The 17,666-nt window shown below is 37.1% G+C and overlaps 1 protein-coding gene across 2 annotated transcripts; it reads right to left on the bottom strand.

Moving 5' to 3' along the window:
* Positions 1-204: 204 nt before the first annotated feature.
* On the bottom strand, positions 205-13,737 carry LOC125261505. Of its 2 annotated transcripts, none has more exons than XM_048180058.1 (6): positions 13,275-13,736; positions 12,735-13,052; positions 9,700-10,029; positions 9,214-9,318; positions 8,169-8,195; positions 205-905 (listed from the first exon to the last, which is right to left on the bottom strand). In XM_048180058.1, exons 1-5 carry the CDS (start codon positions 13,417-13,419, stop codon positions 8,173-8,175), a joined length of 921 nt encoding a protein of 306 aa, XP_048036015.1. In that variant the 5' UTR covers positions 13,420-13,736; the 3' UTR covers positions 205-905; positions 8,169-8,172. The 2 variants fall into 2 exon arrangements, with proteins under 2 accessions (XP_048036015.1, XP_048036017.1); XM_048180060.1 differs by lacking the exon at positions 205-905 and adding an exon at positions 7,398-7,533 and having other exon boundaries at positions 13,275-13,737.
* Positions 13,738-17,666: the final 3,929 nt, after the last annotated feature.

Raw genomic sequence — 17,666 nt, forward strand, 5'->3', positions numbered from 1 at the left:
GTTTTGTGCTTGAGCGCCACCAAGTCATGTTTTACTGTAACTTCAGCAGCTCCAGGCACGTAAACAAAAGCGCCAATCTCATTGGTCGGCCAGTTTTTAACGCGGCGCGTCAAACCAAAAAAACGAACCAGAGGCGTTTTTTTTAAAAATGACGCTTTTACGCCTCGTGTTTTTCGCGTCGGTGTGCACACTCACATTGGCGCCCATTGTTTAGTCACGAGGCGTTAAACGTCGGCGAAAATCACGCGCGATATTCGTCCCGGTGTGAACAGGCCTTTAGTCATACCGTTTCTCTATTAATTGTGAAGCTGTGGGTTGTAAAGTCATAAATCACAGAACAGCGCTGACAACTAGTTTCTGCTCCTCTCAGTGCGCGCAATCTTCACGTACAAAAAAAAAAAAATCTTTACACAGCTACTGTTTGTATGAGTGTTTGTGCCACAATGCAGCTGTGCGAGCGCGGTAGCTCGATATAATATTTTTATAATATTATCAATATAATAATACACATCCGATCGTCTAATCGCTTGAATGTCCAAACCATAAAACAAATAACAAAGTTTACTGAAGACACAAGGCTCACCACTCGCGCACCATCACTATGTGTTGAACCGGCGTTCACCTCCGTGTTGCTTTTATACCACTGACTGGACGGGGCAGAGTCACGTGGCTACATGCGTGGTAGTATGTTTTTAAGGGGGAAGTAGGCTATTAACAGGATTAAAAAAAAAATGAAATAACCGTCATGGGAAAATTACTTCGGCTAGAGGTTCTGAATTTCGGTTTTGATTACTTTTTGATTAATCGTCCAGCCCTAACTCAGTCTGATTATAGGACGTCTCATTGGCATCATCCACCAGTGGAATCTTGTTCTGATTAGGGGACAATTCTTCAACACCATTTGCCTGCAAGAAAACAGAAGGTAAAAAAATAAATAAATAAAAATTAATTAATTAATCAATTAATAATTTAAAAAATGAATCTGATCAAATTATTTGGTCTCTATGACTATTGTCAATACTTGACCACAACTGGATTATGTTTGCATGAAAGTGTCTGAAGCATTATGATACACATATCACATTCAGAAAGAATTTGAATGGAGGGTCAGTGTTACGGCCCATGTCGAGTTAACAGCTCGTTTAAAAAGAATAACTAAATGAGGACATGGACCGCACACATGCAAGAGCCACAGACACGATTGTCAATTTTCAGGACAATAAATCGCCCTCGTTTAATTATAATAAAAAGAAGAAATAAACAATTCATAAATAATGTTGCAAACAATGTTAGACAAAATATTAGCAAAGGAATTAACAGTAAACAGGTAGGGAAAAAACAGCCAAAGGAACAAAGAACGCCTGCCTGGCTATTCTCACCAACAGTTCTTACCTAGCTTCCGATAAAGCAAAAGGAGTGAGTCTTCCGGGCCTCTGCTTCCTTCACTATATTTACTACATTATTAAACAGTGACCTGTTTAAACAAATCCACTACCCGTTACTGTTAAAATTAAACATTAACCATATAAAGAAAACATATCGAACAAAACAATGACAAATCAAGAAAACAAACTAAACTACAACAAAACACAGACTAAGCGCCCCATAAGAGCGGACGATGGATGTTCAAAAGGACCGCATCGAGGGGAGAACGCAGAGAGAGACACCAGCGAGAGAAGCCCAGCGAGAGAGAGAGTCCATTGACGCCATCCACGCTTTTTATGCCGGAAACCCAGTGACGTCATCGTGCTTCCACCAATCCAGAGCTCCACCTATGGGTCTTTAAAACAAACTACACAGCCACGTAACACCCTCACCCTTAAGTGAATAAATTGTAGAAAAGAAATGATCTTACCTTCTCCTTTACTTAAGTAAAGTGTGCATACAATTTATTCCATCTAAACACGGGATAAGGCGTCAGCAATAAGGTTATCCTTACCACGAATATGTCGAATTACCAACTCACGAGCCTGTAGTAACAAACTCCAGCGCATCAAACGTTGGTTATTATTCTTCATTCGATTTAAAAAGACTAAGGGATTATGATCTGTGTAAACAATCAAAGGATATGAAACAGAACCAATATAAACATCGAAATGTTGAAGTGCAAGGATAAGCGCGAGCGCCTCCTTCTCAATGGTGGAGTAATTCTGTTGATGTCTATTAAATTTGCGCGAGAAATAGCAAACAGGATGCTCAACACCAAATTGATCTCGTTGAAGGAGAACCGCTCCCGCACCGGCATCACTTGCATCAACAGCAAGTAGAAACTGGGACGAAAAATCAGGAGCAGCGAGAACAGGAAAATTAGTCAGAAGCGCTTTGATTTTTTCGAAACTCGTTTGACACGTTTCAGTCCACTTAAATGGTACTTTGGGGCTAAGAAGATCCGTTAAAGGAGAAGACACAGCAGAAAAGTTTTTACAAAAACTCCTGTAATACCCAACCATGCCAATGAATCGACGAAGTTCTCGGCGCGTCGTAGGCGCAGGAAAATTAATAATAGCCTCAACCTTAGACTCAACAGGACGAACTTCTCCGCCACCAACAATCTTTCCTAGATACGTTACCTTTGCTCGACCAAATTCGCACTTGGCTAAGTTAACCGTGAGGTTAGCAAAAGACAGACGACGGAACAAGAAATCAAGTTGTTCTAAATGTTCTGACCAAGACGCGCTGTAAACAACCAAATCATCCAGATAAGCTTCAACATTATGCATGCCATCAATGACACGATTTACTAACCGTTGGAAAGTTGCCGGTGCGTTTCGTAAACCGAAAGCCATTACGGTGTAATGTAGGAAATGGTCTGGTGTTACGAATGCACTGATCTCTTTCGCACGATCTGACAAAGGCACCTGCCAGTAACCTTTAAGCAGGTCGATTTTAGTAACGAAAGCAGCATTTCCAACGCGATCCACGCAATCTTCCATACGAGGCAATGGATAACTATCTGGTTTTGTTACAGAATTCACGCGTCTAAAATCAGTACAAAAACGAAACGTTCCGTCCGACTTTTTAACCAACAAACAAGGCGAGCTCCAAGGACTGAAGCTTGGCTCTGCGATGTTATTATCAAGCATGAAGGTCACCTCTTTTTGCAGCTGAGTTCGTTTCTCAGGACTTACCCGGTACGCGTGCTGTTTAATAGGCAAAGAATTGCCAATATCAATATCATGTTCGATCAACGTAGTACGAGAGGGAACATCAGAAAACAGATTACCGTACGTCCGAATAATGTTACTCACATCAGCGCGTTCGGTAACATTCAAATAGGAAAGAAATGAGTCAAGGTTTTGCATTATTTCAGAATTTTTCAACCTTCCTGCCACCAATTCTGAAGGAGGAAAATTAACCCCATCCTCCTCAAGTATGGATAAAGCGACAGCGTTATCAGGAACTGCAGAAGGCGATGGACAGGTCAGAGATTCAGCACCGGACATCTCCTGCTCTTTAACCCCCGGGGAATCTGCGGATGAAACAATTAACACAGCCGACTTTTGTCCAGACGAATCTGGCTGCCTCTCACAGTACGGCTTGAGCATGTTAACATGACACAGACGAGTTTTTTTCTTTCTGTCAGATGTCATAATCACATAGTCGAGCTCACTCACCTTTTCCTTCACCTGGTAAGGACCATAGTAACGAGCCTGTAAGGCTGATCCAGGTACTGGCAAAAGCACTAATACCTTGTCACCATGAGAAAAACTACGAAGTTTAGCACCACGATCAAAGCGTTTTTTCATTCGTTGTTGTGACATCTCCAAATTCTGTTTAGCCAGCTCACATGCACGGTGCAATTTAAAACGAAACTCTGAAACAAAGTCAAGGATATTCTTTGGACTCGAAACATTAGACCAATGATCTTTGATCAGTTTTAGTGGGCCGCGGACAGTATGTCCGAACACTAACTCGGCCGGACTAAAACCCAACGACTCCTGCACTACCTCCCTCACTGCAAACATAGCCATAGGCACTCCATCGTCCCAGTCTTTTTGGAACTCCAAACAAAATGCACGAAGCATAGATTTCAAAGTCTGGTGGAACCTTTCGAGTGCCCCCTGACTTTCTGGATGGTAACAACTAGAAGTGCAGTGTTGAATATGCAACTGATCCAGAGCTTGTTTAAACACACGAGACATAAAATTCGTACCTTGATCTGACTGGATGGTACGCGGAAGGCCAAACAACGAGAAGAATTTGATAAGTGACTTCACAATCACTGGTGCTGTAATTTTTCGCAGAGGAATTGCCTCTGGAAAACGCGTTGATGTACACATGATCGTTAAAAGATACTGATTACCAGACTTCGTACGAGGTAAGGGACCGACACAGTCAATTAAAACACGCTCAAATGGTTCACCAATGATAGGAATTGGATACAACGGAGCAGGTGGAATTTTCTGATTCGGTTTTCCAATCATTTGGCACACATGACAGCTTCGGCAATAGCTTGCTACATCGCTTTTTAAGCCAGGCCAGAAAAAACAACGGAGTACACGATCGTATGTTTTATTTACTCCCAAATGACCGGCAAACGGACAATCATGTGCGAGTTTCAGAATTTCAGAACGATATGAGGAAGGAACTACTACCTGCGTTAACGATTTGCCACTCATCCTCAGCAGATGCAGTAGATGGTATCCACTTCCTCATCAACACACCATCTTCAACAAAGTATCCTTGCGATACATGGTCGAGTTGTTCAACTGGAACAACAGCTTCAAAGAGGGATGACATGGTCTCGTCTTTCCTCTGTTCAACAACAAGTTGCTCGCGTGACAGAGACAATTTATCGAGCCCCATGGAGTGTTCATCTTTTTTAACGGCGATGTCTGAACCGTCAACAGAGTTTGAACACTTCACCTCACAAAAATCTGAATTAGAGAGAAACGTATCATTCAGATCAAAGTTCCACTCACCTTCTGACTTACCATGGTTCTCATCTTTCAGTCTCTGAGACATAGCGCGAGTAACAGCGCACGAAGGAAATACCTCTGGGTATTTCTGAGCCAATTCATCAGGAGTAGTACAGGGAAGAGGAACATCAGTTACCTCAGGGCTAGCAAAAACTTTTCCTCCCGCCAAGTCATTCCCTAAAATAAATGTGACATCACGAACAGGAAGACACGGTCGCACTCCAACAACAATGCGGCCAGTAACAAGAGAGGATTCAAGTTCAATTTCGTGCAAAGGCACGCTCACAAAGCCCATCTCGAACCCCTGAACCAAAACACTTGAACCAATAGAGCTCTCTTCAGACAATGGCAATATTCCTTCCAGAATAAAGCTTTGAGCAGCTCCTGTATCACGGAGTATCCTAACTGGTTTACGCGAGCTAACATTACCTGTTAGTGACACAAATCCGTCCATTGTGAACGGCACATACCCCTGATCTTCACACATGTCAGCTTGAGAAGCTAACAACTCCAGTCCTTCAAACTGTGGCGAGGACGTCATCAATAAACCCACTGGTTTAGGAACACTATTTTTCTTTTTAAGTACTGGGCACTCAGAAATAATGTGTCCACGTTTCCTACAATAGAAACAAACAGGGGAGGACAGAGACTTGACAAAACTCTCATTGACTTTGACATCAGACGGAGCGCGATCAAAATTACGCTTAGAACGCTGACTATTGCTAACAGATGGAAATTTCTGTGCAATGTTGAACACATGCTTATGTGTAAGCACATATTCATCAGCCAGAACAGCTGCAGCAGAACATTTCAGAACTTTTTGCTCATTTAAATATGTTGCGACACGGTCAGGCAGGCAGTTTTTAAATTCTTCTAATAAAATCAGTTCACGGAGCTCTTCAAAAGATTGCACTTTCATAGAAGCACACCACCGATCAAACATCGATTCCTTCTCTCTAATAAATTCAACGTAAGTCTCATCAGTTTTTCGATGGTTACGGAATTTTTGGCGATACGCCTCAGGAACCAGTTCATAAACTCTAAGAACGGCTGTTTTCACTTGATCATAATCAAGAGACTCTTCCACTGACAATGAAGAATATGCCTCCTGGGCTTTACCTACAAAAACACACTGCAGCAACATAGGCCAAAATGTTTTCGGCCACTTAAGATTAGTAGCAACACGTTCGAAAAGCGCAAAAAATTTGTCTACCTCCTGCTCTCGAAAAGGAGGGACAATGCGAATGTTACGACTCACGTCAAACTCAGAGTTATCGGTTACACCTCTTTCACGAGCTTTCAACTCCATTTCTTTGAGGCGGCACGCTTGTTCCATTTCAAGCTTTTTCAACTCAAGTTCATGTCTCTCACGCTCTCTTCGTCTCTCTCTCTCACGTTCCCATTCCTCCCTTTCTCTTAACAAACCTCTTTCGTGCTCTTTAGCTTGCAACTCCAGCTTTTTAACTTGCAGCGCAAGATCCTCTGAACTACCCTCAACTAATTCGGGATAGTCTACCAGCCTTTCCTCATCACCAAAGACGCCTTGTTTATATAACGAATCAACAAGCAAAATCTGCAGTTCGCGTTTAGATGCAGTATTGCGAAAACTTACCTTATAATAAGCAGCAATTTTCATAAGATCAGTTCTATTAATTTGAAACAGCTCCGCTTGCGTCGGATTCGCAATAAAATCTGTTAATTCAAACATGATTAGATTTTAAACGTCGAAAGGTTGAAGAGAAAAATAAAACATGCACTACACGAGCCGAAATTCACACCAAGCAACTGTGACTCAACGAAGTTACAAAGTAACAAATTCGAAACGCGTGCACAGATCAAAAGATCAAACAAAGCCACGCAAAAATCGAGATCATTCGGATCATTTAGATCATCCAGATCCTATTAATCCAGATCCCGGACGAGCCCCCAAATATGTTACGGCCCATGTCGAGTTAACAGCTCGTTTAAAAAGAATAACTAAATGAGGACATGGACCGCACACATGCAAGAGCCACAGACACGATTGTCAATTTTCAGGACAATAAATCGCCCTCGTTTAATTATAATAAAAAGAAGAAATAAACAATTCATAAATAATGTTGCAAACAATGTTAGACAAAATATTAGCAAAGGAATTAACAGTAAACAGGTAGGGAAAAAACAGCCAAAGGAACAAAGAACGCCTGCCTGGCTATTCTCACCAACAGTTCTTACCTAGCTTCCGATAAAGCAAAAGGAGTGAGTCTTCCGGGCCTCTGCTTCCTTCACTATATTTACTACATTATTAAACAGTGACCTGTTTAAACAAATCCACTACCCGTTACTGTTAAAATTAAACATTAACCATATAAAGAAAACATATCGAACAAAACAATGACAAATCAAGAAAACAAACTAAACTACAACAAAACACAGACTAAGCGCCCCATAAGAGCGGACGATGGATGTTCAAAAGGACCGCATCGAGGGGAGAACGCAGAGAGAGACACCAGCGAGAGAAGCCCAGCGAGAGAGAGAGTCCATTGACGCCATCCACGCTTTTTATGCCGGAAACCCAGTGACGTCATCGTGCTTCCACCAATCCAGAGCTCCACCTATGGGTCTTTAAAACAAACTACACAGCCACGTAACAGTCAGTTAGAATATTTTAAACTCATGCTTGAAAGGGTTAACACAAGTTATTACAAAGATACAACGATTGCGGTGACGTACAGAAGCACGCGTGAGTCCGTTATATTGATGCACAAACAAATCATGTATGAGCGCTCGTGACGCACTGATCACACATTGTATTTATGCACATTTCAGTACATTCACATGATCCTATTCAGTATCACAACTTGACTTGTCTAAAATGTAAACAAGCTCTTTGCTGTTGCACACACTATACACTGAATTCTGAAACATTTTTTTGATTAGTTTTGATTTTTTTATGTTTTGATAGGTGATAATAAAAAGTGACAAAATGGGAAAATAGTTCAAAGTGCACATTTGTATTACACCCGAAACCTAGAGCAGGGTCATAGCGGTCTACGGTAAATAAATATAATTATGATGATAATATAATGAAATCATTCCAGTTAAATGAAACAAAATGTGTCCATGCTCTCCAGAAGAGTCAGTTATTGTTTTATATTTCATATGTAATGATTTCTGAATCAAACCAAGTAAAACAAACATGTTGCCAGCTTGCAGATCTAAATGTTTTTTGTACTCTATAATACAAATTTAGTGCACATAGTTTCTTACCTGATCATTGTGCTGCATCCCTGGATCCTGAAAAACAGTAACAAACACAATTAAACACATTGGTTATTTATAATATTCTTTTTAAAAAGTCTTTAAAACACAATTTCCATCTTGTTACTTCAGCTGTAAGTAATATAGCAATGGTCAAATCATGAGAACTATTTGATCATTTCAGGTCATTCTTCTAAACCAGTTCATGGATGACCCAGTTCACCAAATTGGACTGAATTGTCTGAAACAGTGTGCAGCTCAAGTCAGTGCTGATGCAGGTTTACTTAATCAAAACTCACTTTTCAGATGTGTCACTCGGACTCAATAACGGTCTATAGCTATAGCTGTGCCACAGTTCAAAGGCTGTGTCCAAGTATTGGGACGCCCCTCCAAATCATTGAATTTAGGTGTTCCAATCACTTCCATGGCCACAGGTGTGTTAAATAAAGTGTAAAGCACCTAGGCATGCAGACTGCTTCTACAAACATTTGTGAAAGAATTGGTCGCTCTCAGAAGCTCAGATCCATAGATTAGGTTCATCTGACAAGTTGTAAGGAACACTTTCTAGCCCAACCTTTAATGTAATTGTTTGTTTTACGTTTTTGCAGTTTCCCCTATTAAATCCAGTCATGCAGCAGGTTTTTTGCCACTCAGTGCAGCCGAGTGTGTGTGTATGTGTATATATATATATATATATATATATATATATATACACACATACACACACACACACACACACATATATACATACACTGTGTGGCTAGGTGCCTACCATTCATTACCAGCATTGGCCTGGCAACAGCAATTACAGTTGCCCCCTACTCAGTGGGATTATACTTTTAACAAATTTAATGTATTTGAAGTGTGCACCAATCACTAGTGCTGACAAGTTTCAAACCAGGTCATATTGGATAAACTACCTATGTCGGATCAGGGGAACAACAAAACTTGATCAGTACATCCCTAGTATTGATGTTCAGGTTACTGAAATGAACACTGAAAGAACCAGTTTGCAGAAAAGAATCAAACTTCCCATCACTAATGTTATACATACTTTTTCTTCTTATTTGACGCTTGCAGCAAAAAATCACAACAGCCGCCACAAGCAGTAAGACACCAACAGCTATTCCTGCTGCAGCAGCTGAAGACAGACCTGAATCTGGAACAGATAAAGACACAGTCATTATTATTTATAGAGTGACTGATAATCATTTTTAGTAATGTCTCCTCATATTTGCACTTTCTGCTTTGGCCATCAGTTGTAAGTTTAATAAAACTGATAAATGGCGCCATCTGGTGTTTTTTTTATGTTAATAACTAATAATAACTATTTTTTGAAAAGCATGTGTTGGTTGTGTCAAATGGTGTGCAACTTGATGTGAAGGTGATTGTCAGTTATAGTGTAATATCAATAAAATAAAAAGTTAACTCTCTCTAACATTCCACAATGAAAACATTTACTGGGTCAATTTAAAAAAAAAAAAAAAATACTGGGCTATTTTAAATTTGCTCAAGGGAGATAAAACTAAATTCTACTCACCAGTGACAGAAACACTGAAGCCCCTTTTTATGTTGAAGCTGCTCTTGATGATCTTCAGTTGATATTCTCCAGAGTCTGTGTTTCTGGTGTTTGTGATGGTCAGAGATCCAGTCTGATGATTCAGCTTCAGTCTGTCTCTGAATCTCTCATCAGTCTGAACATATGTACAGATCTTACTGGGATCTCCAATGATTTCAGCAACAAGCGTGTTATTAAAATGCCATGTCATCACATCATCTGAGTTTTTTATAACACCAGGATCTAAAGTTACAGATTCTTCCTCCTTCACTGACTTTCTCTTCATTTCATCTCGTTCAGCAGCAGAAACACCTGAAACACAAACCAACAGCTGCTCTATTATGCCAAAAACAAACACACAAACAGGAAAGAACTGTGGAAATTAAAACAATATACTACTGTAATATATATTAAATATAACGTATATAACAATATATAAATGTAACAAATATAACTTTCTTTTGAACAGGTTCGCTCATGAAATTCATTAAATTTGATTTGATTACTTTATTTCGAGCCATAGAAATAAAAGTATTGTACACAGAAAAATAAATATATTGTACAATATTATACATTCTACCCACACTGGGTAAAGAAAAAAAACAAAAGAAATAATCGGAATAACAGTATCTATAAATATATTTCAGACATGTTCACAGTTTATATATTATTATAGCTCGAAAAGGAGTGGGAAGAAGACTAACTTATTTTACCCCACCCCCTATTCATCCTAATGAATGGTTACTAATATAAAGAACAATTTATATTTATATACAATATCTGACATGTCGTACATTATTCCTGAATAATTACATCTTAGTACATTACACATATATGCAATGTAGATGTTTCTTTCTATGCTTATGATACTTAATATAAATATTACTGTTACAACTCATATTACCATCGTATATCATCATATATCAATATATTAGTTAAGAATTGTGAATAATACTTCCAATTATTTATAATATACTATAACTTACTATTTAAGCATGACAATTTTATTAAATAATTATGATGATCTTCGGAGGTCTTTTAAACAAATGAGATTTATATAAGAAGGAGGAAACAATGGTGTTTGAGACTCACTGTATGTCTTTTCCATGTACTGAACTCTTGTTATTCAACTATGCCGAGGTAAATTCAATTTTTGATTCTAGGGCACCTTTAATAATTGAGACACTTTTAGAAACTTTGCTTTGTATGTGTCCGATATGTGGTTTCCAGCTTAGTTTACTATCAATAGTTATTCCTAAGAATTTAATTTCGGAGACTGCATCTATAACAATACCATCTATATTTATTCCTAGGTCTAAATTTCCATTATAATTTCCGAAAAACATTACTTTAGTTTTATCTAAATTCAGGGATAATTTATTAATGTCCATCCATGTTTTTAGTTTCTTTAATTCATTATTTATATGATATATTAAATTATTTTAATTATCACTAGAATAAAATATAACTTGGGTAAAGTTGGTTTTATATTCGCACATTCGGACATCCGTATTCAATAGCCTTGTTAATCACACTACATTGGACATTCAGTGGACATTCACAAGTAAATATGCCATTAAAACAATACATACATTCAACTTACGGAAATAAACGAAACTGGCGCCGCGTTCGTTCCATAAGTAGAATAGGGAAGGCGTAGGACATTCAGCGTAAGCGTTATGAAGAATGCGGAAGCAGAAAGTACGTTCACGGCGATATTTTGTTTATAAAGCATAAACGGTTGTATTTTTTTCGAAAATGACCGATCGTTTCGATAGATAAGACCCTTATTACTCGTCTGGTATCGTTTAAAGCCCTTGAAGCTGCACTGAAACTGTAATCTGGACCTTCAACCTGTTGGTAGCCATTGAAATCCACTATATGGAGAAAAATCCTGGAATATTTTCCTCAAAAACCTTCATTTCTTTTCGACTGACGAAAGAAAGACATGAACATCTTGGATGACATGGCGGTGAGTAAATTTATCAGGAAAAGTGTATTTAAAAGTGGACTAATCCTTTAAATAGCTTTGGATCCAGTTCAAAGCCACTCCCCTAATACCATATCTTTCCAGTTTTTTTTTTAATAAAATTGTGTGATTAATAGTATCAAAGGCTTTTTTTAAGTCAATGAATATTCCAGCTGCATATTTTTTTCTATCTAAGATATTTGTAATTTCCTCCACTGCATCAATTATGGCCATTGATGTTGACCTTGCTGACCTAAACCCATACTGACTTTCATTAATTATACTATATGTATCTATAAACCTCTCTAATCTACTATTAAAAAGATTCTCCAGAATTTTAGAAAACTGAGGAAGCAAAGAGAAACAGGTCTATAGTTTGTGAAGATGTGTTTGTTTCCATTTTTATATAGTGGGATTACTTTTGCAATTTTCATATTATTTGGAAATGATCCTGTTTGAAGTGATAAGTTACATATGTAAGTTAAAGGTTTAGATATACTATGTATATTTTTTTTAAATTAATGTCATATCTATATCAAAACAATCTGTAGATGACTTATTTTTACACTTATTAACTATATCCACTAATTCTGCTTCAGTTACACCAGACAGAAATAATGTCTTTGAATTTATTTCTATCTGCATGTGATCCAATTCATTGTCTTTAATAGGGATCTTTTCTGCCAAATCCGGCCCAACATTCACAAAAAACTTATTAATACTATCAACAATTTCATTCATATTATAATTATCACTGTTTTTATCAATAAAATAGTCTGGATATGAATGCTTTATTGAATCCCTTTTAATTATATTATTTAGTATCCCCCATTCTCTTTTAGTGTCGTTCTTATTTTTATTTAATAGGTTGGTATAATATAATTTCTTACTAGTTCTTATTATATCATTCAATTTGTTTGATATTCTAATTTGTTCTAATAAATTGTCTATATAAAGTATTTTTCTTTTTACAAGCATTTTGTAAACTCTTAGTTAACCATGGGGATTTTATAGTTATTTTTACTAATTGGACGAATTGGACACTCACCATGAACAGTAACACTGAAGATCGTTTGACTGTCGCTGCTGCTGGTGATCAGTAGTTTATATTCTCCTGAGTATGTGATTATGATGGTCAGAGATCCAGTCTGATGATCCAGCTTGAGTCTGTCTCTGAATCTCTCATTAACTTCATTACACTGAACATCTGTACAACTATAACTGAGATCTCCAGTGATTTGAGCGATGCGAGTGTTATTAAAATACCATGATATATCGTCTTGTTTGTCTGTTTCAACACCAGTGTTTAGAGTGACTGAATCTCCCTCCATCACTGACACTGACACTATATCAGCGCCAGATGAACCTATAGAAACGAACAATTAATTATAAAAAAAATAAAATTATACAACAAGAAAGTGCTGTTAAAATGTTTTCTAGAGATCATAGAGATTGTGAGAAATAGCCTATGTCTGGATTCATAATGTAACATGCAAAACGAACAGCAGAAGAACATCACTGATTTACGTGCAGAAGAACGTTCGTCGTTCATTTTTATGGTTGAAAGAGGTTGTAACGAATGTCTTACCGTGTGCAAATACAAATAAAAACACAAAATTCAAAATCACGTCCATGCTTTCCATGCACACTTGAGCTTCCTTTTTCCCGCCAATTCTTCGTCTTCTTCTTCTTCTTCTTCTTCTTCTTCTTCTTCTTCTTTTGGCGCGTTGCATCTGTGTACATATCGCCACCTACTTTTGCTGTTATGCAGTCATTGTGGCTTCTTCTTTAACGGCGATTGGCATACATCTTATTGGTGATTATTTGCATTTCTACATACTTCTTTAATGCCTTCTTTGCAACCTTGTCCATTTTATCATTTTCCTTCACTCCTATGTGCATTGGAACCCATAAAAATGTAACTAGTCCTCCCTGCTTTGCTATTCTTGTTACATTTCACGTCAACCTAACTTCCCTCAGTCTCGTTGACTCGGATGTACGTCATGCTTACGTTGCATGAGTGCCCACTACTGGCGGAAACCTTACAATGGGCTGAATTGGAACGTCCTAAGCCCTTGATTACTTGGAATCAGCTATGGAGTTGAATTATTATTTATTTTTTATTTTAAATTGTTTAATGCAGCATTCTATACTTATGCTTAGGGAACGCTTAGGGAATTTCGCGAGCGTGTCTAAAAGTGGAGTGGAAGTATATATATATATATGTTATGGACTGTATTTGCAGGTGAATGCTCAAACACGGGTCTCCAAACTCGAGTCTGAACTCTTTATATAAAGTTTTGGAATGTTCGCCTCCATTGGCATCATCCAGTTGTGCTGAATTTTCTAAAATATGTATTAAATGTGGTCTTTATTCCATTGCGCACATTAACTCGTGAAGAAATGGTCAAGTGAAAGTAAAACGCAATAGCGGAAACTAACGTCACGAACGAGATGTTTCATAATAAAAGTCACTCCAATGTACGCACACATAGGGAATTTAACGGATACTTTACAGTAATCATCAGCACTCTTGTTATAACCAAATCCAAGAAAATATTGAGGGAACTTGCTGTAAACTGGAGATTAGACTTTCGCTGTGATTTGTCCATATTACTTAAGTTTTTATTGCAAACCAAACGTGACCTTTAAACAATAGACAGCGCAAGCATGACCTTGGATTTTTTTTTCCAGAAAGAAATGAGATGTAGAACATGGTAAGATAAAAAGAAAATTTCAAATATATTTTTCCAACTTATCCTTTACTATGGTGTAGTAGGTTAATGCTCACCTCAAATCACTAAACTATTTTTATCTGTTATGAATTTTTAATACAAAAAAGGTATATGCACATTTATCTTCAAATTGGTGTTGTTGAGATGCAAGAAATCAAGCAGACAGGTTTAGTAGATAAGTTTTGAGGATTACAGACAGGTGGAAACACTTCTGCATCTTTCTTCAATCATCTGTTTTTGCACATTTACTACTCCCATTAAAATGTTTAACCATCTACAGCATGGTGTTACCATATGGAAACATACCCTTTGTGTTAATTTCCTTGTCACTGACTTTTTCAGGGTTTTTTTTTTTTGTGTGTGTGTGTGTGTTGTTGCTGGTAAGAGAAGACCTTAGTTTAGCCAATAATATGCTTTGGTCAAGTCACATAACATTATGACAGACTGCCGTCTCTTGTCGGTAGTTGCTGAAAGCAAACTAAAACGTCAGTAACAAACAAGGACCAGCCCATGTCAAAAAAATTTAATTGGTAACATCACCTCACATAAGTTATGATGACATATTCACCACTCAAAAAGGTTTTTATGAAATTAGTTTTTGGTAAATCAATAAAATGTCTGTGTTGCCAAGCGGCAACACTGTACAATAGTGGAATGACATTATTATAATAGTTGATTGATTAATAGTTGATTTATAAATGTTGATTAGTCGTATGTTAAGGACTGCCATGGCATTTGTATTATGCATTAAATCAACATCGGAGACCTGACTGCCCACTGCCACCACAGCCAGTACTATTGGACCAGACCTACCACTGGCCTACCATGGTGTCTCAAAAAGGCAGGTGCAAGTGGATGTGTACTGTTAGGGTGAAGAGCACCAAATGTGATGTGCAGTGCACCTGTGCCTCACCTCTGAAAAAACTGCTTTTTGAAGTTTTGTACAGGAAAAAAAAAGGTGAAGTTTCAAGGATTATGGGGGTTCATGTTCATAATCTTCCTTTCAGATTGCGTAATGTTGAATATTCATGAACTGCAATGTTTTTGGTTTTATCTCAATGTTTTATGATACATGATGAACAGTATTAGATTTGTTTTTAACTATAAATTTGCAATTTAAATAATATTCATGACAAATGTAATGAAATTCAAAAAATATAAAGCATTATTCAGCAAAAAAGAATGAAAGGTCTTTGTAGGCATGCATGTCACCTGAGTAATAGATGCTGTGTGACTGATGACTTAATGTTAAAATTCCTTCAGCAAACAGGGAAAAATCTTTTTTTTTTTTTTTCCCCAAATAATGATGTAGTTGCATCATCTAACAGCCCTTGCTAACCAGACAAACTGTAACCCCTTTAGCATTTCATTAAACAGAAATGTGCATGCAATTTGATACAACTTCAGTGCTGTCATGTATGACTGCTCTGTTGCAGAGATTGCAACAGGTATTTCAGGCATCTGATCCTTATCTACTTCGATGAGGAATACTAAAATCTCTAAAACTGTTTGACACAAATGTGAAAAAAAAAAAAAAAAATTTACATGTTTCAAATCAGGAACAAACAATTCTGTAAAGGTTTAACTTATGGTCACATGCCATTAAAGAAGCTTACATTTCAGGCTGGACCAGCTAACACATATGTACAGTCCCCCAATTTTATAGCAATGGAGCTTCTAACAGCAGCTGATGACTTTATGACCTCCTGATGACTTTCTGTTCTGGGGTTAGTTGGGATTTAGTGACCGGATACTGCGTTTGTGTGTGGACGATTGGCCAAACTGCATAGAAAAAGCTGCGGTTTTGAAAATACCCGTGTTTGTGTGGACAGGGTCTAAGATGCTTTTCCCTAAATAGCCATAACACACTGTATTGAGTGCCATTTACTGTGAAAAATTATTGAATTTTAATAAGAACAAAACATCCAGTTGTGGATTTTTGTTGCAGATTCATCATGTGTTGTATAAAAATTGAATAAATAATAAAAAATAAAAAAAAATAAAAAAGTGTGCCTTTCTTACAAACTGCCTGATATTTAATTAATAAATGAAATCAAATTAGTGCATCAGTTGAAATCATTTATCATCACTGTTTGATTCAATGTAAATGAGATGTTTTAATATATTTCATCTCTCAAACAATGATCTTACAAATTGTATTTTCTTGTTTCAGAAAAAAAGAAAATATGTCAATGTGTAAACATATAAGTTTAAAGACCCCCATTTCCAACAAACAGTGATAATATTCTACAAACACATTGACGGAATTCAATTCCTTGATTTACACACACAAAAGAAAAAAAAAAATCACACTGGACAATCCGAGCAGAACTACTTCATGAACTCCGCACCTCATAAAAACATCACAGTTTTGTTCACAATTTCAATAAGACAGAATGTAACAGTTTCATTGTACTTCATTTCATTTCAACAATAAAAATTATATAAAAACGTATAAAGACTAACTATAATTCAATTACTGTAAAAATGGCAGTTTTTATCACGCATACCCACATTTGTGTAAAAATTGTGCTGTAACATTTCCTCGTTACAAACATCACATCAAGTATGTTTAAGGTTTAACCGCAGAATAACAACATGAACCTGTATCATCATTCAGTTACGTTATAAATACTCTAAGGAAAGTATTTCACCAACTTAAGAAAATGAATAAATGTATGTCCATGCTACACCAAACTGGTTAAGGATTATTTGGTGCTATTCACATTTCACATTTGGTCAACCAGTGTTTTATGATAAAGGTGGATGAACAAGAGTTAGTGTTATAAACATTAGCAACATTATGATTCCAGTCTGTTCCAATAATAGCAACAATAGCAGTAAAAACACCTAAAGTATAAGTAGTGCAGTTATGAAGAGCACCTGTATGAGAGTGTATGTCAAATGCACTTTTTGGTCATAATGCCTTTCTTGGTGAGGTAATCTGGTACACGTACATGACAAAACAGCTCATATCAGTGCATTGCTAGGTCTTACAGTGCAAATGACAAGAAACAGAAATCACTCACTGTCCATGTCTGAATCACTTTAACAGCTTTAATAAACCTCTGTATACTGAAAAACATCTTATCGAAACCCTGAAGAGCAACATGAAAAAAATAAATTGGTTGAGGGACAAGCAATAAAAAAATCTCAAGATTAAAGTCATTATAATGCAAGATTAAACTGATTACATTGAGAAAAAAGTTAAAATAGAATCTTGAGAATAAACATTACATTTTGAG

The sequence above is a fragment of the Megalobrama amblycephala genome, unplaced genomic scaffold, assembly GCF_018812025.1.
Source record: "Megalobrama amblycephala isolate DHTTF-2021 unplaced genomic scaffold, ASM1881202v1 scaffold419, whole genome shotgun sequence".
Taxonomy (NCBI): domain Eukaryota; kingdom Metazoa; phylum Chordata; class Actinopteri; order Cypriniformes; family Xenocyprididae; genus Megalobrama; species Megalobrama amblycephala.